The sequence below is a fragment of the Fukomys damarensis genome, unplaced genomic scaffold (genome assembly GCF_012274545.1).
Source record: "Fukomys damarensis isolate Sample0158 unplaced genomic scaffold, DMR_v1.0_HiC HiC_scaffold_2, whole genome shotgun sequence".
Classification (NCBI taxonomy): domain Eukaryota; kingdom Metazoa; phylum Chordata; class Mammalia; order Rodentia; family Bathyergidae; genus Fukomys; species Fukomys damarensis.
The window spans coordinates 28,231,258-28,257,571 of NW_022900914.1; the positions used below are offsets into that span (position 1 = coordinate 28,231,258).

General features: G+C 36.1%; 1 protein-coding gene across 14 annotated transcripts in view; it reads right to left on the minus strand.

Annotated features, from left to right (window-relative positions):
- Nrxn1 (neurexin 1) overlaps positions 1-26,314 on the minus strand; it is a 986,324-nt gene that overhangs the window by 18,859 nt on the left and 941,151 nt on the right. For 9 of the 14 annotated variants that reach the window (XM_019206286.2, XM_019206284.2, XM_019206282.2 and 6 more), the window contains one exon: positions 2,984-3,071. In XM_019206286.2, coding sequence (XP_019061831.1) covers positions 2,984-3,071 — 88 coding nt within the window. The remainder of the gene's footprint in view (positions 1-2,983; positions 3,072-26,314) is intronic. The other 5 variants (XM_019206287.2, XM_019206285.2, XM_010615819.2 and 2 more) reach the window with 1 other exon arrangement.

Below are 26,314 nucleotides of genomic sequence, written 5' to 3' on the forward strand. Positions count from 1 at the left end.
TGAAAAGAAATAGTAAGCAGAAAAGAGATTTAATAAAAGCACTGCACTCACAAGCAAAGACTCCTAGGAGGGAAATTCAAATTCAGATTCGAGCATGATAAAAATAAACACCTATTCCCTAAATAATGGTTGAAAAATGGAAGTGAAAATTATGTAAACCAAGAATTTTATAGGAAACGGTCCCATAAGCAGAACCAATTCTGCCAAAGAACAACACTGCACGCAACACTAAAGAAGAACACAGACAAAGGAAACCGTAGACAACTGGACAGAAGCAGCCAGTGCCGACAGAGATGTGACTTTCGTGACAATGCGATACTGAAGGAGAATCCATTCATGGCACACACTATGCAGACCAGTGGAGATGAGATCTCAAGATACTAACAGTGAAGTTGAAGGGCTTGATTAAGTAGGAATTGAATTGAAAACTGAGGAGTGAGGAAGGAGAAAAAGAGAGGTTTACACTAGACTCGGTGTGAGGGTATTGAGTAGTTACTGTGAGACTTGATCAGCAAATGGGTGTCTCCTGTTTTGGGAACGGACTTTGGTACAATGGGGAGGAATTTAAGCTTAGGAAAGGAGGCCACACAGGGAACAAGATAAACCGGGTTCTTGCTTTGCTGAGTTTTCTTTCTCGCGGAGGGATGAAAGCTATCCATGAATGAACTAGCACCTGGAAAGTAAACTTTTCTTCAAGATAGTGATGAATAGGGTGAAGAGTTAGGGACAGTAAGATCATCTGGAGTTGCTACTGCATGCTGCTCCTCACTTTCTGCTGTGCTATGATATATAAGAGAGAAGACAGAAGTCAGGTGAATGGAAAGGAAGAGGAAGAGACAAAACAGCTCCCCCGCTTTCTCCCTCTGCTGCTCTCCATCTCACTTTTTTCTACCTCCAGTGCTTTGTTTTTTTTTTGTTTGTTTTTTTTTTTGTTTTTTATTGAGTTTATTGGTACATTTAGGGATACAGTACAGTTACATTCATTGTTGGGATCATGTACCTTTACATGGCAAGTCTTGATTCTCATTTTTTTCCCCTTACCGTTTTACAGACCCAAGTAGAGTGGCCTAGTCTCCAAGGAATGGTTAACGAGACCTATAAGCAATGGCTAGAATAATGGGGCCATTTAGCTCAAGAAGAAAGAAAATGTGACAATTTTAAGTGCAATTATAGTCCTTACACTGGATTTACTACACGCTTAACGTAAGCACTCCACATGAAGAAGATATCCGACACTGAGATAGTCAAGGAGAGGTTCAGACAGAGGAAAATCAGCAGGGACTGTGATTAGCAAGAACCTATACAGTTCTGCCACTGAATACTACATAAAATGCTGGGAAAAGCTGACTATCTAAAAAAAAATCAATTGAGAAAACAAAATCAACTATACACATAGATACACACAAGACCAGAAGACCAGACATTGTTATTAGAATAGTCCATGCGAGAGGATCTCAGAGAAGATGACATGCAAAAAAAAAAGAGAAAAGTCCTAGTGTGGAAAATTACTATCAGAAAGGTTGGGTGCCTGTGCCTAGGACACATGAGGAAAGAAAATTTGTGGGTAGGAGAAGATATACAATTGATATGATAATAATGAAATGAAATCCCTCCTTTTTTATTTTTTTGGACTAGTATTGAGAATGTTGAGGTTACTACTAAGAACAAGGGTGGGATCTTGTCCAAAGGTCCTAAGAAGGTGTCATGAAGTGACAGCAGTTTTCCACACAACCAAGAAGGATGGATTGTAGAGTCCCATGAGGTGGAGAATTGAGTAGATGGTCACAGAGACCCAGACGCTTCTGGGGGCTGAGTCTTGGCTGTGGAGTGGAGCCTAGGAGAGAGGGTGGAAACCTGCCAAGCCCTATCTTCCACACTTGCTCTTGCTGGGAGGTGACTGCTAAACTCCTGCTCCTCAGCCCTTAGCAGCTGCTCCCTAGGTGCCTGGAGACAACAGCTGTAGACAGGAAGGAGTAAAAGTCAAAAAGAGATGAAAGCTATGGATCTTGAAACAATTTTTATTCCAGCATCAGAGTAAGCAGGTTCACTTCAAAATGGAATTTTCACAAGAATGCAAATGAACTAGTCTACTATGTCGTGCAGTTCTCCTGGGTGCTAGGGCATGAGCTAGCAGAGAGTGGTTAATCCATATCTACTAGTCATTTTGTGAATATACAGTACAGTATTACTGAATTTTAAGAAATACCATTTTATAAGGAAAATGAATTGAAATGACCCTAATATTTAGTATTATAAATATCTAGAATTAAATCCAGATTATGATTTATTTATATTTCAGGGCCCACAATTTCCACTTTATGGTACAAGGGCTGTATGGAAATATTACTTATGTGCTAATCACATCAGAGGAGATGTAGACATATCATAAACAAAGAGGAGAAATTATGCATCCTCTAGAAGTAAAATGCATCAGCTTGCATTTTGGGGAAACATGGAATGACGCAAATCTTTCCCTAATCTACTAAGGACTCTACCTGCTGTTTGTTTCTCTACTGCCATAATGCTCCCATTTCCACAATTCAGAAATATGTCACTTAAGGTAATTTGCTGGCAGAGTGAAATAGTACAGACGTTCTGTCAGTACAGAGGTCAGATAATTTTGCACAATGCACTGCAATTTTTTAAGCCTTACAATTTTAATATAAGTGACCCAAGGGAAAGCCCATTATACTGTATACATACAAAAATTTCATTGTGAGCTAATGGAAAGTGAACAGCAAGGTAGCAGCCCAGTGTACTGTCTTCCACTGCTTTGCTGAAATTTATATTCTCGGTGTGTATGCGTTTTTTTTTTAACATTTAAAAAATAAATGGTGGAAAATGTATCACTGTGAAAATCTAGGACCCTTATCTCTCAATGCACCTTTGTGTAAGGGGGGAGCTTTAACACACAGCTAAGGACTGGAGCATGCAACAATGATTTACAGCAAAGCCAAGGGAGTAAGAAAAAAAGTCGACTAACCTAACCCACCTGAGCTTGGCTCACACGGGTCAATGTCCTCGTCATCGCTAGGACATTCTGCGGAGGCCACGAGGATGTCATCTGTGGTCTGCAAAAGAATCACAGTCAGCAGATTAATTTCAAAGGGCCTAACAAACCCTCTCTTCTTTGTCTCATTAACAAGCAAAACACGGTTTGTTCAAATCTCAAAAGGTGAGGAGCAAAATTCAGTATTTTCCTTCCCAAAGACACAGAACTTAAATTCATGAATTTATTTTCGCTCCCTCCTGGCAGGATCTTTATGAACATTTGGTTACACTTTATTTTACATGAGGACATAGAAATGGTGATAGCCCACTTGAAGACACCCACCCGGTCAATTGCAGAGAGAAGCTACACATGGTATCATACAGATGTTTAAAACAACCTGGCAGAAACAGATGACTCGCAGTTTATTACAGCCCCAGAGTGCAACAATGAATGCATCAGTGGACTTTATGTAGTACTTGTGCTCGGCTTCCTAAAAGCAGAACGGCCTTAACCTTTTACATTCATTACCAAGTAGTATTTGATAAATCTTTGGAATATAGCTTGTCTATGTCAGGAGACATAGATTAACTAGAGAATCAGACGTATGTACCTTTGATGCAAAAGGGAAAGCACAAACAATCCACTTAAGGCACTTTCCACTTCTGTTCAGCTTTTCCATTCAAATCTCTTCTTTTCCTGTTCAGAGAGCAGCACTGCTTCCCTACTGTCCTTTCCATCATCAAGGTTTAATGAATGAAAAGGGGATTTGGAGTGTGGAGGGGGAGAGGTGACCCCTTCCTCTGGGACATTCTAGTTGCTTCACTGCACTACCGCAAAAAATGATAATCATCAGTGCAATAAAAAGAGGAGTGTGTAAATCCTAGCAGTTAGTCGTATAATCAACACACTGACAAGCTCCAAAGGTTATTCTTTACTGCCTCTTACAAGAAGCAGTAAACTTAGCATAGTTATTGAACAAAATTTCTTAAGGTTTATATCAGATTTGGCTCATATTAAGGTAAAACAGAACCCAAGATACAAGATGAAAAATATCTCATCACACCTGCTAAGGACTAAGGAGATTTGGGTTTCTTAGATGATACTCAGAACTGCAACACTGATGCAGTCTTCATTTGAAAATGGAATTAAACCAATATTGATCCTACTTCAAAGGAAAAGAAGAAATATCATATGACTCTCTTTCAAGGGGCACCTAATGTTGCCAGAGACCAAAGTATAAATCAATAAGTTTTAACAAGGTTGTGGCATTTTAAAAAATGGAGCTAAGGCATGATGTAATTGTATGACAAATATTAGGCTTAGAAATATTTTAAGCACAGGATCTTTCAGAATACAGAATTTGTTCAGATGCTAATGCTTCACAATATAGCTGTCAAAAAATGCGAGCCTTTAAAAAGCAATTTGAGATGTGTTCATGTTATCCTGCTCTTAATTCTCCTCAGTTTCTGGATTCATTCATTTTGCTGCTGTTATTTGAAAAGACGCAGTTCAAAACCTTGTTTCTCCTGGAAGTGGAATGGTTAACAGTGAAAATTATCAGCAAGTGGCATAATTGTCAAGTGTGTATCTCTTGTCAAAGGGGGCTAGAAAGAGGAAATGCTCAGCCTCCTCTGGCTTACACCTCTTGAACAGATCACATCCAATCTGACTTGATAATTACAATTTATTGGATTATGTGGTTTTAAAGGGCAATTGCTTCAGTACAACCCAGGGCACATTATCAGCTTTATGTTATTGGACCAACTTCTGGTGGTAGTACTTTTATTCTCAACCAAAGTGGATGCTCTTTTAAATTACATTAAATTATTAATTTAATTGAAACTAAACTACTCAATTCAATTTATGAGAGAATATCTCACTTTTTCTTAAATAATTTTAATGTATTGATGCAATCAAAGTGTTGTAGTATTCTTGATACAAGGAGCATGATGCAAATAAATGCTTTATCTCTCTGTTTTGTTTTGTTTTGTTTTGAGATAGGGTCTTGTATGTAATTCAGGTTGGTCTTGAACTCACTGTGTAGCCCAGGCTGGACCTAACACAGCAATCCTCCTGCTTCAGCTTCCCAAGTGCTGGGATTACAGGTGTGCTCTACCACACCAGGCCCTGAATAAATGCTTTAAACCACTTGTTGTCATTTCAAGAGAGCTAGTGTCCCATGTCCCTCCCCCAACCTGGGGCCACATTTGATAATACATAGATAGAGATGTTCTAGGCTGTCACAGTGGGGTGGCAGTGTGGGTGGCTAACAGCATGGTACACACACCACAGCTCTAACAGCACAGTTTTCTGATCTAATGTGTACATATTTCAAAGACAAGAAATCCGGCTGCAAAAGTTTAAGAAGTTTTCTGTGCTTGATTTTTCTTCTCTGAAAAATGGGGTGTGGATTGTTGTAAGGATCGAACTGGGACACTGAAATTACCTGGAATAGGGCCACAAGCACTCTACCACTGAACTTTATCCTCAGTCCTGCGTAACACTTTTCAATAATAACATTTTAAAATTTATACTGAAAGTTGTATACACGTATCATTTTTAACTTACTGACTCATGTTAGTATTTGTATTGAAATACAGTAGTTTCATTAATGTTTTGTTAAATTAAGCTTTCATTTTTTACCACTGACATTTAAATTGTGACTTAGGCAAACAAATATGAATATAAATAAATTGGGCTGGTTCTTAAAATAAATGCATATGCTACAAATGTGTGATTCAGTTCATAGCATTTCATGCAAACTAAATTATTTAGGCAATACAAGCCGAATTCTTTTAAAGTTATTTTCTTTTGAACAGTGATACAACAAACAGAAAATGTTGGGATGTTCTCATTGTTACTTTTGCAAAACACAATAACAAAATAACAGGAGATGTCATACCATAGTTTCTCTTTTGCGTTCTTGTGGTAGGAAATACTCACTATGCAAATATGAAACTTTTGTAAAACTGTATTTTAAGTTTTTCCCACATAAAATAAATACACATTCTTTGTTTTCACATTAGTGTTTCCTCAAAAATTAAAAACTAGCAACAGTCTTGTGAATAAAAGATCTCAAGTCAATAGATGTCTTGGCAGAAATCATCATGATATGAAAACTTGGGAAGTGGCTCAAGTGTTAGGAAAAAAATCAAATTTCATTTTGGAGGCAGAATTAACTGAACAATTTTTTAGCTAAAGCTATGTAATTTAAATTTAATTCACTCTGTTTGGTGCTGCCACTGTAAGACTTACTGTTGAGAGAATGGTAAGAAAAAGCTCCAATATGTTACATTAATCAATTCTATTCTTTAGTATATTTTTTCCCTGATGTTTATAACCTTTTTCAGAAAAGAGACAACCTGCTGTAAGAGACAAAATAGTCACTGAGCAACATTCTTTTGCCGAACAATCCATTTAGATAAGTGTCTGTAATTGTGCATTTAACCATTCACAGGTCAAAGTGCCACAACTGGTCTTCCCTAATTTGGAATGGCACGAGCCAGCACATGGCAAACATAAATTCTTGTTTAAAATATTTACTAAAATTAAATTTCTGAGCCTTTGGGGGAAAATGACTTGAACAGAACTGAACAAATAAAGGCAGTAAAACCTATTCCATTGAGCTCTGCATAAGAGCATCCACATGTAGGGTTGGGGGAACCATGATCAGGTAACGTATAGACGTTAGATCAATTTAATGAATACTCAAGGATATTAGGGAAAGACCATTTGATGGGTTAGAGAGTAGAGAAACACTGATGTATTTTTGTTATTTTTTTCTCACAGCAAAATTGTTTTCCTCCTACCATTATTAATTGTGGACCTTGTATACATGTTTGCTGTCACTTTTTAAAAATACAGCCTGCCTGCCTATCTGTATGTAAAAAGAACATGGTGAGAGGATGGATAACTCTAGTATATGACATTATGTCTCTAAGAAGAGCAGCATTCCTAGAATTTATTCCTGGTGATAAACAGCTGTCCTCAAGATTGATGCAATCCAAGGAAGATGCCTACAGGAAAAGTTGGCCAGAAAGACAAATCTGCTTTGGGAGGAAAAGAGTAAACCGGAATTGTGTAAGATGTTCACTGTAGATCTGTTTTCATTAAAAAATCCTTGATTTTTTTCAAGCTGCAATTGAAACTTTGTTTCTAAATAGCAATAGTTTGTCCTGCTATACATCTGAACAGCTCTGGTGCTCACTTATCCAGCCTAATCTTTTATGGTGTTGACTGATGTTCAGACTGATGTGCTGGGGTGGTGCCAGCTGAAGTGTGATATGTTTGGTGGTTAACTGATGGACATTTGCTTTTGCTGATAGCTTTCTGTATTGAGAAGCTGCTCTGGAAGACAGAGGGTAGTTACGTCTGGCTTTCAGGACTTAATCTATTTATTCCGAGAATCATCACTAGGTGAGATTCCTTAAAAAGAACTCTGGGGATTCAGAATTAGTGTCATATATCCCTCATGAAAAGTCCAACCCATTGTACTGATAACTTATGTTTGAAGCATTTTCTAGGAGGCTGCTGAGAAATCACAGTTGTCACCAAGAGGAACAGTGGCAGAAAAGGAACCCAACTGTAACATTTATAGAACCCCCAAACAGTAGTACATTTGATAAAATAAAACCAATGAGGAAATATAACAAGTAGGCGATTTTAGTCAACAACAATTCCATTAAAAGGGCAAGAGGACCCGAGACAGATGTTATAGTAGTTTTTATTGTTTAATTCTTTTTTTTTTTGATACCGGGGATCACACCTGGGCCCTTGCACTTGTGAGGCGGGCACCAGAATCACTGAGCTAAATCCCCGGCCCACATTGTTTAATTCTTCATGGTGGGCCGGGGATTTAGCTCAGCGGTTCGGTGGCCTGCCTTGCAAGTGCAAGGACCTGAGTTCAATCTCCGGTACCAATAAATAAATAAATAAATAAAATCGTCACGGTGTAGTGGACACTATATAAAGATGTAAGTTTAATGACATACTGTTTAATAAAAGTAAGAATAATACACTGAGGTCCACTCTGTAGAAGATGAATTTTAGTGCCAGAGCATCATGAATAACAAAGATAGCAAGGGCCAACTAATCAACAAATCGACAATATCTTATTTATACATAATATTTTCTGGTGGGCATAAAACATCCTCCATGCATATCAAAAGTATAAATTGTAGTTCCTGCCTCAAAAAAAACATATTGTTCCAATTTTGTTCTAAAGCAGATGAAGAAAAAATCATCAGTACAAGTAACAAGTCAATTCAAATAGTTTATCTTTCCTGGAAATATAACAATGCTCTCATATCTATTACTTTATTTGATATTCACCAACAGCATCCTTCTCCAGAATGCAGGAGGAAGTGCTATTATTGTGATTGTTTTAGTTCAGTGTCTGCTCAAAAAAAAAAAAAAGGACCCATTTGTATACTCATTGACCGATTTTGAATGTGTGGATAGTGACATTCATAAATTTCAAGGGCAAAGCTTAAATATCCCTGAAAACAGCCAGCTTTTACATTTCTTTAAAGTTCTTTCCCATTTGATGCCCTAGGCTATTATAAAAAGTGACCATAAATTAGCTGTCTGCTTGGAAGAAAGACAGACTTGAAAGCCAATCAATTTCCTCCAAAGTTTTCTCATCTGTTGAAATGTATGCAGTGATTTCAGAAGAGTTAAACTGGGTTTGAGTAGAACAACCTCATTATGGTAAAGAGACCATATGCCTTACTCAATGTAACATTTTTATGTATATTTGACACTGGTTATTCTAACAGGCAAAACTTAATGGAAAAAAAAATAGAAGTATGGAATAGTGTTGCAGAGAAATGCATTTTAAGGAAATGACAGGAGAGAGAACAAAACTGGATCCCTGCCTAGTCAAAGAAGAACATTGTTTTAGCTGATTTATGCAAAAGCTTCACAGAAGAAATGTGGTGTCAAGCAACTAGATTTGTTTTTAAAGAAGACAGCATGTCTCTTTTATTATTTCTTTAAACTACTGATGACCTCTATGTTCACATTGCATTTCCATTTTTAGCTAAGGCAAGTAGAAGGACCAGTCAAAAGAAAAAGTGAAGTTTAAACTTTCAGGAAGGCATCAGAATAATCTGTTTACCTGGATTCTTACTAATGAGAATTTAGGGACATAATACCTTTAAATATTGCTAACAGTGGAACAGAGGTACCGAAAGTGGACAAATCAATATAAAAATATTTAATTAAACATGTTCCCCTTCCATTTTTATTGATTTTGGACGCAGCCCTTTCTAAAATGATTTTGCCCATTTCCAAATTAAATACTGACAGATGTTTAAAAATATAAATCAAGGCTTCCAACTGTGTCAGTATGAATCTGTAGTCCAACTATTGTGACTAAATGGACTACTTAGTCATACAACTTGAACTGAAAATCCTTAATGACACCAAAGAGACCTTATGATTGCAATATGCCAATGATAGACAGTTTCAAAAAGCATAATTCCCAAAATCCAGGCTTTCAGAGTTGGCATGTAACACATTAGGAAATGGAATCAACCAGTAACATATCTTCTTTCCTGAGCCAGACCTTAGTGATCACTAGTCTAAGCTCTTATGGGGATGCTAGACAATTAAATGGTTTTGAAAATTGTAAATGTATTGCTAATTAATAGCAATATATGAGATTATCCAGTCTTCCAGTAGATTGTGATGGTCTCTAACTCTAGATGACTTTATCCATCCTTCCATGTAACTATCTGTCCATTCCTCCATCCATCCACCCATCCAAACCATCCTGTTCTCTGAAGGTTTGACATGGTTTATAAAGACACATGATAAATTTAAAATAAAAGATGTGGCAGGAGAGTAGGCACTGACTTTTGGATATCTAATAGGAGCAGACACACAAGGAAGGAGATACGTACATCGTTATTGTACTGTTTGATGTGGTAACAGGCACATTAAGTAACATTAAAGAGAGAAAAATTAACACTAGAACTCCTATTCTAGAAGTTCAATTATATTTTGCCACAAATAATATTTTTAGTAATGCAAATTCAGACAGTTTTCATGTATTTGTGTCAATTGTTTCCTAAATTATTTTAAAAGGACATTAAACGCAGAATTTTTTTAGTCTTCAAACACAAAGCCATACCTAAAATTGTTAGGATAAAAACAAATCATAAATTCTTTTAATATTTTCCTGCCTTCCTGTGTTTGCTTCGACAGCACATATACTGTAATATTTTCCTGTTTTTTAATGTTGAAGATTACAGGATGGTTACAAAATTAATAACAATAAACTGTACTCTTTTTCTCACTTGAATATTCACCGAACTTTCAATGTCTTTCTTATTAACTGTTTTATTAACTGTCTTCACGGAATAAGTGCTAATGAGATATTTATCTTTGTCTCTATAACACAATCATCATTAAAGGTATGTCAAATTATCTGTAATTACATCTTGGTAATAAACAAACAGAAGTGATCACTTATTAGTAGTACTGTTTTATTTTCTCTAGAAACAACTAAGACATAAATTCATTGATCAAGATAGTCTTATTTTCCTAAAAGTTCCAGAATTGGAAGTTCAAAATCAAAGGTATATAAAAACCACAAACAGGCAGTTCTCCAAAACATTTTTTTTTTTGCTTCAAAGTATTATCATAATCAATGTACTCTTGATAGAGCTCTTGATAGAGCTCTTGATTGAGCTTTTTCTCAGGTGCTACCTGAGAAATTCTATTCTACACAATTGTTGGGGTATGGAATAGCAAGAAATATGGATGAGGCTGGAAATCATGATATTCTAGTTAACAGGAAGTTTATTTTCCTGATTTTACTTTGATCCACGAGTTGAATACATACAAGGTTCTATTCTCAGCTCTTTGAAATAATCGAAACTTTGAACAAAACCCAAGAATAAGTGTGTGTGTGTGTGTGTGTGTGTGTGTGGCAGTGACTGAGAGTAGATAATATCTATCTCAGATATCAAAATATTATTTTCTTCCTTACCAAAGAGAATCCAATCTTTGCTGGTTCAAATTAAACTAAAACTCTAAGCTTCCATATGTCATGAGTTCATTCTACATGTAGCACATTTAAATTCATTCATATATATTTGGGAGAAACTACTGAAACACCTCAGTTTAATTTCTGGGTAGATTCATAATGGAAATCAGATATTAGCCCAAAATACAAGTCTTACTCTTTCTCTTATAAGAAATATCCATTCTCTTAGACTGATTTCTGCTTTCTAATGGTACATATAAGTGTGTGTGTGTGTATACACACATGTGTAATTATTTATATATGTGATTCATAATTTCATATCATAGGGGTACTATGGGAATAAAATTTGATATGTGTGAAAACATTTTCAAACATATAAAAATACCCACAATGCAGTGTTTATGTTATTATTACAGCCAGTAAGAAATTATTTTTGCTCTTTGAATAACAATATAAAGTTCTAGGGATTGCTTGAAATAGTCAAGAATATATTTAACTGAATAAATTTAATGTTCATATTCTGTAATCTTCTTGTCTCCTCAAATGAGTAGGATCTGTAACTCTATCTTCTACTGGACCCGTCATGTAAGTGCTGCTCTTCTGAGGCTGCTAGTTTTTACCCTAAGACAGAACTCCTTTGGCAATGCTTATTTAGGGCATATATGTGAATCTCAATGGTAACCTATACGACAGGCAGTGCCAACCCACTCCCCAAAACTATCTTCTCCAGGTCAGGTCTCCTGCAAAGCTGAGCTCACAGCCTTGGGGACACACGAGCTCCAAGTTCTGTTCCATACATGTGGCAACTTATTTATCTGTGGATCCAGAGTTTGCTGATGTTTCATGCTCTGGTTTATTGACAGAATTGAAATGAAAAGATAAGAAAAAAAAATAAATCAGTTAGCAACATTGCTAATTAAAAGAGTAAGTAGGGAGGTGGGGAGGGGAGAAGGATTTTTGTCTAAGTGTGGTCCGGGTAGTACAGTGTTCCTATGTTGTGTCTTCCATATGGATTCAAAATATAGTAATAAATTCTTACCAGGCAAGGAGCAATATTTTCTTAGTGTATTAGCATAGTGAAGTATTTGCTTTCCCAAACTATCTTGAAATCTAAAAATTTGGAAACTACTTCAATATGTTTTTCCCCCTAATACTTCTGTAGGACACAGTTTATGTTTTATGCCCTCAGTACAAAAGCGTTGATGTGAAATATCATCACCAAAAATGGGGCTTATATTCTTTACATACTGGATACATAAAATCATTTTGTGAAAACAAGATTGTGAGCAAATAATTTTGGAAATAGAATGAGTGTAGTTAAGAGTGACCACATTTGGGCTGAGGATTTAGCTCAGTGGTTCTGCTGCCGGCCTCACAAGCACAAGGACCCGAGTTCATCCCCCAGTTCTCTCCCAATCCCCCCAAAAGATAGAGAGAGTAATTACCCTTGACTTTGAGTCAAAGATCTTGAATTTAAGTATTGAAGAAATATTATTTTGATACTTGAATTTGCTGGAACATTGTATTTTAAAAAGTTTATTTTTGATGGTCATTCAGGCTCAGAATTGCTCATTTATAACAGTTCATTAAATTTCAATATAAAAGTGAGCTGGTATAGATTATTTTCTAGGAGTATAACTCCTAAGAGTGAAACATAAGACTTGTGGCAAAATCACACCTTTTCAAAGAATTTTATCTGCCTTATATCATCTCTAGAAGTGACAATGACACTTTATAAATGGTTTCCACATTTTACCCCGTGGCTGGAAATTTATGGTAGAGAAATAGAAAAAAGTGACTTTATCTTTAACTGAAAGAGAATGAGTGAAGGTTAGAAGGAAGGCGAAGCTAAAAATGTCTTGCAGTGAGCCAGTCTGCCCACTTTTACGAAGCCTTCCTGTCCTTCATGAAAGCAGAAAGATAAAACCTACATTGTATAAAGAACTAAGAATAAAACTAGTTGACTATCATTCTGGACTTTTTCCTATATAACTTTCCTCCACTCTCTTTGTCACCCACAAATTTTACTGCAAAATTCTTATTCCATAAGCACTTTTATTGCAGAAACTATGCTTTTATAATGTTTTCCTTCAAAATTTAACTATCAGATGCAATTTTTATCTTCTTCCTGAAATAAACTGCATGAAGATAAAGACTGGCTGAGGCCAGCCATTCAATTCAGAATATGAGATAGGTACAGAATGAAATACACTCATAACATTTATTTTCATGGATTCTACCACATGTTCACTCATTTATTAATTTATTCATCACTCATAAGGATTGGTTGAATAGTACTGATTAATAGAATGTTACTCAGGGAAAGGATAAAAAGTTTAATTTTCTGAGTGAGTATTTACAATATTGTGGTGGGGTGTGCAGTTGAAAGATGGTCTCCATCCTTTATGAATTAATTGATCTTCCATATGTACTGTGGTTCAGTTACACACTGTATATTCAAAGTTGTAGTCCCTGTGTCTGGCACAGTAATGAGCAATAGGAGACAAATATTTTCCAATGAATCAGAAATGATTCCAGAGTAATCAAGAAAATATAAGCTATCCAATAAGAAAAATAAGTTTGACATTACAAATCACCTTATCATGGTAGATACAAAAATGCACCTCACAATTTTATAAAAATATTTTCCAACATGTGTGACTGGCAGCACCAGCACTGCTATCTGCTCTCTGATACTGACTCACCAGTTGATTGAAAAGAATAATCAATTTGAAAAGCAAGAGGAAGCAGGATCATGCTAATTTCTTTGGGGAATGTGACTGCTACCATATTTTGAGCAATAGGTGCTCTTTCATTTTTTTGATTAGTAGATGATACTAATGATCTTTACTTTCTTTCTTTTGCCTTCACTTTCATTTTTTTGTTCCTTCCCACTTCATTTGCGGTGACACAACTCCCAGCAAGCCATCTCAGGAGGAAAGAACACTCACATACTGGGAGAAGTCCAAAGAACCAATGCTGTTGGACTCTAACCAACATACCATAACATCTTCTTGCCCACTTGTAACATGAGGGATGGAACTGCATGCCCTCTTTCAGTTGTCATTATCATATGACTTCGTAAGTCAAAGACTTTTGGAAATGTTTCTATGAAGAAAAAAATCTGTGATATAAGAGACAGTCTGTTTTACTCTGCTAAAATACTTCCAGGCACAAGGATGGCACTCTGTATATTTGTTGATTTAATTTCAGATACCCTAAGTCCTGACAGTAGACTTCTAGTTCTCTGGTTTAAATTACTAAGCTGCTTATATTCTATCAAGGTAATTTGTCATATTAATGGACAAGATTCTGTGAAGGGGGCATGGGCAGTTTTTAATAGTTCTCAAGGATAATTTCTAAGGGGGGGTGGTCCGTGAAAATGAGAGCAATGCTAAGTGATTACACTTCCCTGCTTTGAACTGTAAAAAGGCAGCCTCAGGCTTTGATACACATGGATTCTCTTTCAGCTCTTTTTGCCATTGAGCATGGAAGGGTGTTGGAGCTGAAAAGATTAGATTTAAATCCCAACTAGGTCTCTTACTAGCTCTATGATCCTGGGCAAGTTTCCTAGATTTTTTTTCTTGTGATCTCTCCAGATTCTGTTCTTGCTTAGAATTTCTTCTTCTCTGGATTTCCTTCTGTATGAGAGTGAAATTTGTTTTACCTTCGTTGAAGAAGTATCTAAGGCCAGATCGGCATGCTGTTTAGCACTGCAGCTGGTACAGGAAAGATGTTCCTGAGTACTTATTACTGAGGCACAGCTGGTTCTCAGAATGAATGGTCTCATATACATTCTCATGGCAATGTGGAAAGAAAAGTTTATTTATTTATTTTTCTGGTAGGGATTTAGCTCAATGGAGCTGCTGCTTGCCTCATAAGCGCAAGGTCCTGAGTTCAATCCCCAGCACTGAAAAGTTTATTTCTAACTCTTGGCTTCCTAGATCTTTAGGCCCATTTTAAAAAGCTTTCCTCTCAAAGCAGCACATTACCAATATATTGAAAATTTCAACTTTTCTTTAGCTACAAGATATAACCAAACATTCATCAATTTGAGCACTTATCAAGAACTCATCATATTTGGGGGGCTTTTGATGTTATCTCTTCCAATTTCCTGTTAACAACAGGAAAACCTATGCTGACCTGGTCAGAGGTGAATCATGTGAGCCTTTCTAAATGACTGCTATGCTCACTGTGGGACCTAGGAGTTGATCCTAACCTCCTGGCTGTCCATCCTTGAGCATCTAACTCCCTTTATCACTCCTAGTTTCATGCTAGGGTATGGGGAATATAAAAACAGCAGCACAAATAACTATTTTCTGCAAGTTTTTCTAACATGATTTGCCTTGTTCAATAGTGCTCTACATTTTATTACAATTTGAGGCAAGATTGTTTAGAAACAATAGAGAATGGCACCCACTGACATCACTGATGCTGACAGGACGGGGAGCACTCAGGGGCTGGTGCAGAACCATTAAGGAGCAAATAGAGAACACCATGCAGGAGCCTGGGTGAGGAGTTCTGCGGAGAACTAGGAACTTTGTTAGGGAGCCTGCCTCTGTGCCTGTATTTCATTAGATGCCATCTGTGGCTGAACTCTTCTCACAGATACTTGAGTTTTTCATTTAGTTATGTCATTGCCTAACGATCTTATCTTTGATGCTCTCCACACACATTTTTTTGGTCACTAACAAAGTTGTGAGGAGTAAAGATCACAAGTAAAAATTCTCAGGTCTCTGTGTGATCAGCTGCACTCTTTCTCGGACAGTTTTTCCTCTTCCAAGCCTTGCTTTACCATGGGTCCCACTTGGTTCTGACATGTTTGCTTGTATTGCTGTGCTGGTCTTTGCCATCCCTCCTTAGCCTTTGCCCTTCAATCTCATTACTGGAACACCTGCTGGTTAAGGTAACAAGACAGACCTATCCCCAGTAAATACTCCACTTGTCATCATGAGAACTTCAGAAATCACGGAAGAGCAGTCATTTAACAAAGTTTAGAAGCCAAGTTTCTTTGCTGATTGGGTATTGCTGCTAAGAGCATCAGTGTTAGTAATACAGCAGTGGCTTCAGATTCTAAATAGTGTCACTGGCTTTGCTCCATGTGTTGCCCAAACTGCTCTTTGCATTTTAGTCTATGCAAACTCTACCTAGTTTTTCTATTTTTTTCAAGATTTTTAAATCTACTTCCTCTTCCAATTTGTTCCTGCAGAGCTACTTTAAACTGGAAATTCTGACGATCAAGGATCTTCATCTGAAGAATTTGCAAATTCATTGAGGGGAAAAGAGTGTCAGAGAGGGTCTCAGAAAAGAAAGTCCAGGTGTTAAATAGCACTCAGTTAAAGCTCATGGCTTAAAATATACAAACCTATTAGTTCTTCCAAAGGAAAAGTTCTTCATAAAGGCAGCCTCCTACATTTATTTGTAGGTGACATTTGCATTAATATTTTCACTATGATAATTCCCAAATAACCTGTTCTTATTTCACTGAGCCCAAGAAATTTCAAGGAATCTATATTCCAAATATCTCGATTTCTATTTTCCAAGAATCAGTCAAATAGAAGGCAAGCCTCCTTTTGTGTTCTGCTGAGTCTGCTGGGAAGAAAATGGCAATGTAATGGCATAACAAGAAAGGAGACGCCTTTCTGTCTTTGACCATCTCATTGTTTGAGAGAATGGGAGAGAGGCACACTGGCTTATACTTACAGGTGAACTGAGGCAGGGATTCAGGGGAATCAATTAGTCAGTGCACCCTAACAGAGGCACGTAGGCTCTCCATAGTAGCTTCTTTTCCGGCTATTTGCTTAACAAATTGAGAAACCTGGGTACTCATTATGAGATCTTGTAATACTGCTCCCTAATGATTTAATGCAGGGTCACTGGAGTCAAGTACCTCCAGGTTTAAATCTGGGCTCTGACACTGGAATTATTAGAACTTGGGTGATATATTTAAATTCTAATTTGTAAAATGGGAGGAATTTAGTAACACTCTCTGCAGCACAGTTGTAAAAGTTAAGAAAATCTTAATGGATGACATACTTAACACTGTTTATAGCACCTGATAAGCACCAAATAAATCTTGGCTCTCGCTCTCATTGTTATTTTAGGAGATATCTAGTTTTCCAGGAGGCAACATGTTTCTCATTAAAGTGGGTAAAGCCCCTCCATCCTAATAACTACAACAGACAGACTATCTACATGTGCTTGCATAGAATATTGTGCTGTTGGAGCGGGGGGAAAGCCAAATGTTTCATGAAGGATGCAAATACACCTTTTTCTTGAAATGTTCTATTTTGCTTTTCAACTTTCAAATTCTACTTTATTTCAAAACACACTCCGAAGCATTCCAAAGCATTTTCAACTTAGAAAGCCTTCTTTTTGTTTCATAATAAGCTAAGTGCAGGTGCAAACTTGAGGGAGAGAGACCTTGGAAATTTTAAGTATGTTGCTATGGCAATGGTTTATAAGAATGTGCATGAGTTCCATCTTAGCCCACAAGCTTTCAACCGAGTTCACATGTGGAGGTTCAAATCACTCGGCACACAATGTTCACCATTCATTGTATCTTGAAAGGCTTGGAAATAACTGTCTCTGTTGCTCACAGCAGCCAGGAACCACAAAATACCATTTTTATTTATTTGTATGCAAATATGGAGAGGCAGTTCTTTATTATCTAATCTAAACTGGCCACTCTCTCCAGTGTGCTCCATGTGAAGATGGATGCATAAATTCAACAATATCATTTTCAAAGCTGTGGGTAAACAATTTCTACTGAATCTTCATTAATTTCCTCATTCAAAACTGACATACCCTTTGAGAAGTGTGATAATTATTTAGGACTGTTGTATTAAAGCATATTTTTAAGCTAATGAATTGTGGACGATCTCTTTTAAAGGAGTTCTATCTTACAGTGCAAGAACAACAGTGAAAGTGGGCAGTTAAATGGCAGAATCTTCTCCCTCTCAGAAATGCACCATAACACCACCAACAAAAACTATACAAAAAGCTTCATTTTATGTAATTTCAACAACTATCCCTACCTCAGTTTTAAAATGATTCAAATAGTGCTTTATATGCTAAAACCTGGACACTGATCTTATGAGTCAGTGATAATAAAGACAGTACTTCTTGACAAAAGTAGTAGAATGAACAAAATTAAAAGTGGGAAGTTTTAAAGCTGTTTGGTAGGAAAAAAATTATTCACAAATTTCCTACAAATTATAAAACTTTTTCTATCTCAAATCAGCACTGCACATATTAAATCAATACTTTTAAATAAAATCATTCACTAGTGAGAAAAAGCTGTATTTCTAAGGGCATATATTCAGATTTCCCAGCAAAAATATTTGCTGCGAAACATTCATCATGATACAGAATGCCCTACATAAAATCAGGCCAAAGGCGACTCCACTATTCTCTGCATTTGATTACTGACAAAACCCTTCATAAAAGCATTATTAGCAACCAAGCCCTGACAGTTACTTAAAATTCAGTTTGCTGCTTTAACGTTGACCCATCCTCCAACGCTCTTCTCTCCCTCCCTTCCACTTCCCCTCCACATCTTCCCGGCTCTAACAGCTTGTTGGTGTACTGTAAAACAACAGTGGTACTCACTCCCCTCCCACCTCCATTCTAAAAAGCCTGCAGCAATGCTGGAATTAAACAAATGGGAACACAATAATTAGCTATGCAAACTGTCAAGTAGATCTAAAGCAGAAAACAACCCCAAAACACAACAATCAGCAATCTCACATCCTAGGAAGAATTTGCATTGAGGTCTCACTTATTTTAAACCAAAATAGCCTAGGCTTTTTGAAAAATATTCACTGAAATTTATATGGAAATAGGGCAAATTAGTTAATGAGATTTTACAACTTTAGTTTCTTTGATGCTGATATGGTAGAAAAGCCTTTATTTCTACACTCTTTCTTTCTTTTCAGATTCATCCAGAAAGGTGCTGGGCACCAAAATAACTCCAAAATGGATACTAAATAGGTTAGTGGGTAAATCTTATATAGGATTTCCACTTCCCAACTCCTCCAAACTTCCAGTTTTATAAGTGGCAATTAAAATAAAGTGAGGAGTAGGATAAACTACAAAGGGAAAAAAATTCTCAGAATATCTGACATGTTTCTGTGTGGATGGGAGGGAGGAGGTATTCAATTTTGGGAGTAGAGATATTAATTGCCTAACTTGTAGATAAATCCCTGGGCTTCTTTGTGGATGTCAACCAACTGCCTCTTCCCCTCTCAGCAGCCATGCTAAGTTCCTGTAAAACAACACAGATTACATTCATAACGTGCATGCTTTGTCTGATACACTAATGTAATGCTTTCAGTGACAAATAATGTTCCTCTAGCACATTTGCACACAGCAAAAATAATCACATTAAAAAAAAAAACAGATTTGCGATGAAATAAGCCAATCAACTACTACAAACCTTTTGTTTGCTTTCAGTCTCTTATTTTTAACTTGCCAAACATCTGCCCTCTTTACAAACTGGGAAGGTAATGTGTGAAATTACCTAGAGTAGGACATTGCAATGTGAGATTCCATTAAGAGCACTAACAGTCTTTGTAAATAGGGTAGGGTGAATGGGATGAAGGGTATGAAGAAAAAAACAAGAACCAAGATATGTCATGTAAAGGTACAAGACCCCAAAGATACATGTAACTGTATTGTTTGCTTTAAATATACCAATAAACTTAATGGGGGAAAAAGAAGACTGGTAACAGTAACCTGATCCAATGATGTGCTGCAAATCCCCCCCCACTTTTTTGGTATCGCGGATCAAACTCTGGTCTTTGCGTTTGCGAGGTAGGCAGCGGAACCACTAAGCTGAATCCCTGGCCCCTGCAACTCCCTTTTATCCCAGCATAAGTAGGTTAGGGCAGAAGACTAGTCAAGTTCCTTTAAAATGTTACCTTCAGGGGTAAGGCAAAGGAGTGTGTAGCGATGGCCTAGTTAAGTATGGTTATTGCGAGAGTGGTGATAAAATCACACAGAGCTCTACGTGCACACACACACACAAGTGTATGTATAGTGAAAGCTGAATAAGCTCTCAGATTTCTACTAATATTCTGGTTTTGATACTGGGCTATAGGTAGTCAAGGTGTCAATATGTTGAAGTTAGGTGAAGGGGTCAAGGATTGCCTGGTACCTTGCTTGCAACTTCCTGTGAATCCCTAATTATATAAATAAATACTCTATTTCGTGAATGACTGACAGGAAAAGGTGAAACAATACCAATGACCTGATGTTAACTCCTATGAGATTCACTGGTTCCAAACTGCTCACTTCCAGCTAAAAGTGATAACTGCTATCTGAAATAATTATTGGCTTTAATGTAAAACTTTCTTTCCTCATGAGGGATATTTTCGCATGGTATATTATTATTAGTGATACCATTTTTTAGCTACATGTTTGTCATTTATCCCTGAGTAGTGAATCCTATGAATGAAGACATTAAATGAAAATTAAAAAAAAATAATGCTCTTGATTCAAAAGAAAACTGAAACAAAATACAAATAAGAGAAAGCTGAAAATTTTAAAAAGAGTTATCAATAAAACTTAAAGTTCTGATATTTATGGCTTGAGTGTATTATACTTTCTGCCCAACTAGCTTTCTCTACAACATGTTATCTTATTTTCCAATCTTAAAATTCTGCAGAATCCTTTTTTCACCTAATAAATAAGATGTGTGCAATGTATCTCCTCTCAATGTCACAGAATTCAGGGAATTCTCCTGACATCCACAAGGTCTAAGAATAATGACTAGTGACTTAGCAACTTTGTGGTTATACATTAGTTTCCTAATTTGATTCTTAAGTGACAGGAATGGAGCAGAAGAAAGCTCTGGATGCCACTAGCAGATTTCTGGTAGAAGGAAAGCAGAAGAAAAGAAGCCAAGCAAACAGGCAATGATAAAGAGAGTGACCAGGGAAAAGGAGGTAGGGAGAGGAAAATGTTCTCATATGTTTGGATAGTGGCAGGGTGTCTCAGCCAATTTTACAAGGGAGACCCTTAATAGAGCTCCTTCAGACTGAGGAAGATAGAATGGATCTCTCATCCAGTAAGATGTAAAATAAATCTTGATGTAAAAAGTCTAGAATGTGGCTTAAAGAAAAAGAAGTATGATAAAATGCACAAGACCATTCCTCAAACCAGCTCTGCCCTAGAACCAGCCTGATAATTTGGGTCCTTCAGGGCTGGCTCTCCTGGGGCCAGAAAAGGTCTCTCCTATTTGAAACACTGAAACTGAGGACATAGAACAGGAAAGTTTCTGGCAGACAATTTCTCCTTCCTCAGACATGTATGAATCAAAACAGTGTAAAACAAAGAGAGGCTTCTTCTCCCTCACTTTCATTATGACAGTCTAGGGAGAGTGGATTAGGAGATGAAGCTCTATCAGCACCCACCCAATTTTTGACAATGGTAATTCCATTAGCGAGAGTAAATTTAAAATGGTGAGATGAATGAAAAAATAAATCATGGAACATGTAGTCAGGAAATATACGAAGGGCGGTAAATGGATCGTATGTTCAAAGGTGCTACTATAGATCCAGGTCCATATCTCCTGTGGCCATAATAAAAATAATGGCCTGGCCTACAAGTGTGGTTTCCCTTCTCTCTAGTTCCACACAGCCGCAGTGCTTCTTAAGCTTTGCAAGGTCTGAGGAATGCTTTCAAGTTGAAATATTTCAAGCTGCGTTCTGGAAGTCAAATCTATCATTATAAGATTACGTTAAAAGCTAAACCACCGCTGTGCCCAACAATTTATATTTCAGACTACTGATTTCCCAGAACATCTATTGAATCTTTGTAGTGAGGGGAAGGGGTGGGTAAATATTTTCTGTTTAGATTCTGACAGCAAACAAACAAACAAAAAAGCTTGAAGAAACAATTGAAACTTCCATATCGTAAGAAATTTTGAAATTACAATGTCAAAATTCTACTTTCAATTCCTTGTATCCAGCAAGACTGTTTTCTTTTTTTTTGGGGGGGGTACCAGGGATTGAACTTGGGTCCTTTCGCTTTCAAGGTAGGCCACCGAACCACTGAGCTAAATCCCTGGCCCTAGGAAGACTATTTTCTTGCTAAAAGGAATTCTAACTACTATTAATACATGTATGATGTATTGAATTTAACATACAAATTAGGAACATCCATAAAAATGATTTATTCTATACATTTAACATTTTGTTCCCAGTGTAGTACCCTCCAACATATACATTTATAGAAGAATGCCTGGAAAGTCTTGCTCTCTGAGAATATAACTTGGAATTAAAAAAAAAAAATCCACAAATCTATCAGTGATAAGCAATTGTCTCAGACTGGGTTGTTGTTGATTATGTCACTATCTTACTTCCCACTTCCATAAGAAGATAAAGTGCACCTGATTTCTTAGAGGGGAATTTGAAACTGTTTTGGGGATAATGAACTTTTAGTCTAAAGTATGAAACACTTTTAAAAACATTTATTGATATAAAGCCTAAAAGTACACATTGTAGGTAGGTATAGCACTCAATTGTGTAATTATTTAGTAGATTCGGCCCTTGATTTTACACCACAGGGGTCTTATTAGGAATACCAGAAAGGAAACCAGAGTTTTTTGACACCTGGTAATAAATATTTTCACTTACAATGAGTAATTTAGCTCTTTTATTATTCACTGTATGAAAAACAGATCTGAAATAATTTCAAGGTCTCTGAGCAAATGGGAAGTCTCAGAGCCCAAGGAAAATAGGCAATACAGAGCCTCAGTCCTTTGTTTTCACAGAATTGTGCTTGCTTTTGTGAGGTACATATAGCAAAGTTTGTCTTTATCCATTAAGGTGAAAAGATGGTATTTCTTCTATAGATTTTCCTATTGTGAATTTCAAGGATTCCAAATACCCAATTCTTTGAAATATATCAGGTTTACTCACAGAACGCTAATGAGCCTCTGTTTTCAAAGCCATGTACTAAGAATTCTCACAGTACTTGCAAAAACGAAAAATTTGCAAGAACATCCAGATGCAAACTCATCTCCAAATTCCATCAAGATGATTTGAGAAAATGAAAATAGTCTGTTTCAAGAACATTTTTTTTAAGAAAAAAAATGTAAAAGGAAAGCTATATTTATCCACACTGTGAAATCAAGAAGTATTAGAGGTACAAACCCCCTCACCTTACAAATGGGAATATCACATTTCAGAGAATTAGGTAGGTGGTTTTCATCACATCAGTGCCTGTAGAACTTCCTCCAGTATAATGCCTTTATATAAATCAGGAAAAAGAAAATGTTTAAAAATTAGTTTAGCTCTCCCTAAAAACCTTTTGATATGGGGACTATTTGAATTTCAGGTGATTTGGGAGCACTTATTAAGGGTAAATGTGAAGTTTAGAAGACGGTTGGGCAAAACCATGGTACTTGTGGCAGTGTTCTCTTTTTAAAAGACACTGATAAATCATAAAGGAAAAGAAACACAATAATCATAAAAAGCAATCTATAACTCTCTCACTCACCATCTTGTTATATTTATAGACTTAAACAAGTATGATCCTATTGGAACAACAATATTTGGAGATGTGTTTACATTTTAGAGTTTCAAATCAATGAAGTGTATACTTTCTACTTAATCTCATCATTTTAAATTTTCATGTCTCCCCCTAGAAAGGTAAAAAGAATCGATGCATCATTTAGAAGATTTCTAGGTAGAGAAGGAAGACAGGCTGAGGTCAACATTTTGTTTTTGTTGTTGTTATTGTATTAGTGGACTTCTGTTTAAAATGATACCATCTATTGTAATTGAAATCTTATTGGTATGTGGAAAACAAGAAAGTCAGGATTCTCTGAAACCCTTATTGTAATGAATGCCTTTGAACAGTGGCCTAAGCTTACTTATCTCTACCTTGAGGCTTTGTGAGGCAATCAAAAACTATTCAATTTGATGCTTTACATCTAGGTATTATTTCAGTCAATTCTAATGAATGGTTCATATAATATCCACAATTATTTGGTGAATTTTAAACAGTAATACTCATTAAGGAATTAAAAATATTGATAACCATGCTAGCAACAAAAGACTGTTTGTGTAATTATTATCACTTATTCAAAATTGTATGACCCAAGGCCATATGCATACCAACATACTATAATAACCTTACTACACTTACCAACGTACACTTAACACACCTTTCCCCAAAAGAAGAAAATAAAGACAGAAAGGAACCAGAACCAGGTGTACTAAACTTATTATTGGACTAAATGGCAAATACACACACAAGGATACTCTAGTGCCCTGAGATGGTTATTCTTACATGAATGTGTTTAAGTTAATATTAGAAAAAATGGCTCAGTATTCCAATAACCCAATCAATTAAAAATCATGGTTCTTAATGAGAAGCACTTATCAACAACTGCTACTAATAAAAACTAAGTATCAGATGATATTTAAATTAAAAAGCTGACTCATTTTGATTATTTTTATTATTCATAAAACATGGAAAGTAGTTTTTAAGAAGTTAATACACTGTCTTGTGAACATATAGAAGAGGAAACAACCACCTTAACTAATTTTGAGACAAACTACTTGGATCCTTTTTTGATATACAAACACCCTCAGAGTCTTAGCTTGGAGGCTGGTACTGACATAAAAGAGTGAATATCCCAGCAGATTTGACCTGATTTTCCAAACACACACAGGGAACATGCAGCAGAAGAACACTAATGCCTCTCTGCAGTCCACAGTGAGCTCTCCTTTCTCCAAGCATGAAATAAATACCAGATGATCAGCTAATATATGTTCATTCAATGATACTACAAGATAAACAATTCAGTCTTCAGTGCTCCTTTGGGTTTGGGTACACTTGTCCTGACTGCTCAATTGGACATTTAAAGCAACAAGTATCTTGTTTTCCATTGAGTCACTGATAACATCTAGCAGATTTCTGGTACAGATCAATCAGCCAGTCGATATTTTAACAGATCTTAACAGCTTTCCAAAATGCACTGATATGGATACATGGTGATTGCTTATGTATTATAATTTTCAACATTCTGAAAGAGATGGTACATTTCTTGAAGGCTAAGAAAACGCTTGGGCAAAGCCAAGAGTAGCTACATACTGCCAATTTTCTGATTTGTTACATGCACCCTTTAGATCTATTATTTAACAACTAAATATATAGCAATGCTTTCTACAGACACGCATTTCATACACACTACATCGAACTGTAAAGTTATTATAGATTTAAATATATAATGTACAGGTGATCCATTTAAATCCAGCTGAGGTAATGGACGAAGTCAAGGTCGGCCTTTGAAGACAATTTTTTATATGTAATAAACATTTTAAGTTTTTAAGTCAATGGAGAACAGTTGGCCCAGAAAGCGGATCAACTGTACAAGGTAGGTCATTATATGATGAGTTCATACATGGGTAAATGAGAATTAATTTCCGAGGATATGCTTGTGCAATTCCAAATTTAGGAGTTTAAAGACATTATTCATAAAATGTTAACCTAACAATAAAACATCAGTATTCTGAAGTCATACAGGTAGACTTACTTTTGTACAATATATATGTTTTATATATGTAACCTGTAACTTTCTAGGTAAAATACCTTTTCTGTGAGAAGGTTAAGTTCACTGATGTTTGATTGGTAAGGAATTTTGTTTATAATTTGGATAATTGTGAAGAAGTCAGACAAAAAGAGGCACCATAAAACCCCCAGTTTGTCCATGAATTTACTTGTAAATCTAAACCGCAAATGTAATATAATCATATTTTTGGTCAAAAACTTAAAATAGGCGTAGAGACAAGATTTTTGTTTCCTTCAAGTCCCATGACATGTAAACAAAAAAGAAGTGGAAACAAAAATGAGGGAAACAAACTTCAGGTACGATTTATTTGCAGAATGACTTCTTTTCTTCCCCCAAAATAATGTTCAAGTCATTCCCTCCATAATTTATAGTTTTGCCTTTTAAACTAATATTTGAAGCAATGAAGTCTCTGTAACAAAAGATATTACATTACAGCCGTGGGGAAATGGCAAGAAAAGTAAATTGGCCATTTTTATTATAAAAATCATTGTAACTTAATCTGCAGATCAAAAATATATAAAAGACTAGAATAAAAAAATATCATATTTTTTAGGAAATAGTTCTAAGAGAGTTACTACTATTTATTCAAGTGAATCCAAATGAAGTTGAAAACTTGAGGAACAAATAGAAATGTGTAGTGATAATCACATATAATTTTTAACCAAAAATAGAAAACATCTCATATATTTTTGCTTACTCATGGTTGCTATTCAGTTTGGACTCGATTTGTCTTGAATCTGCTGAG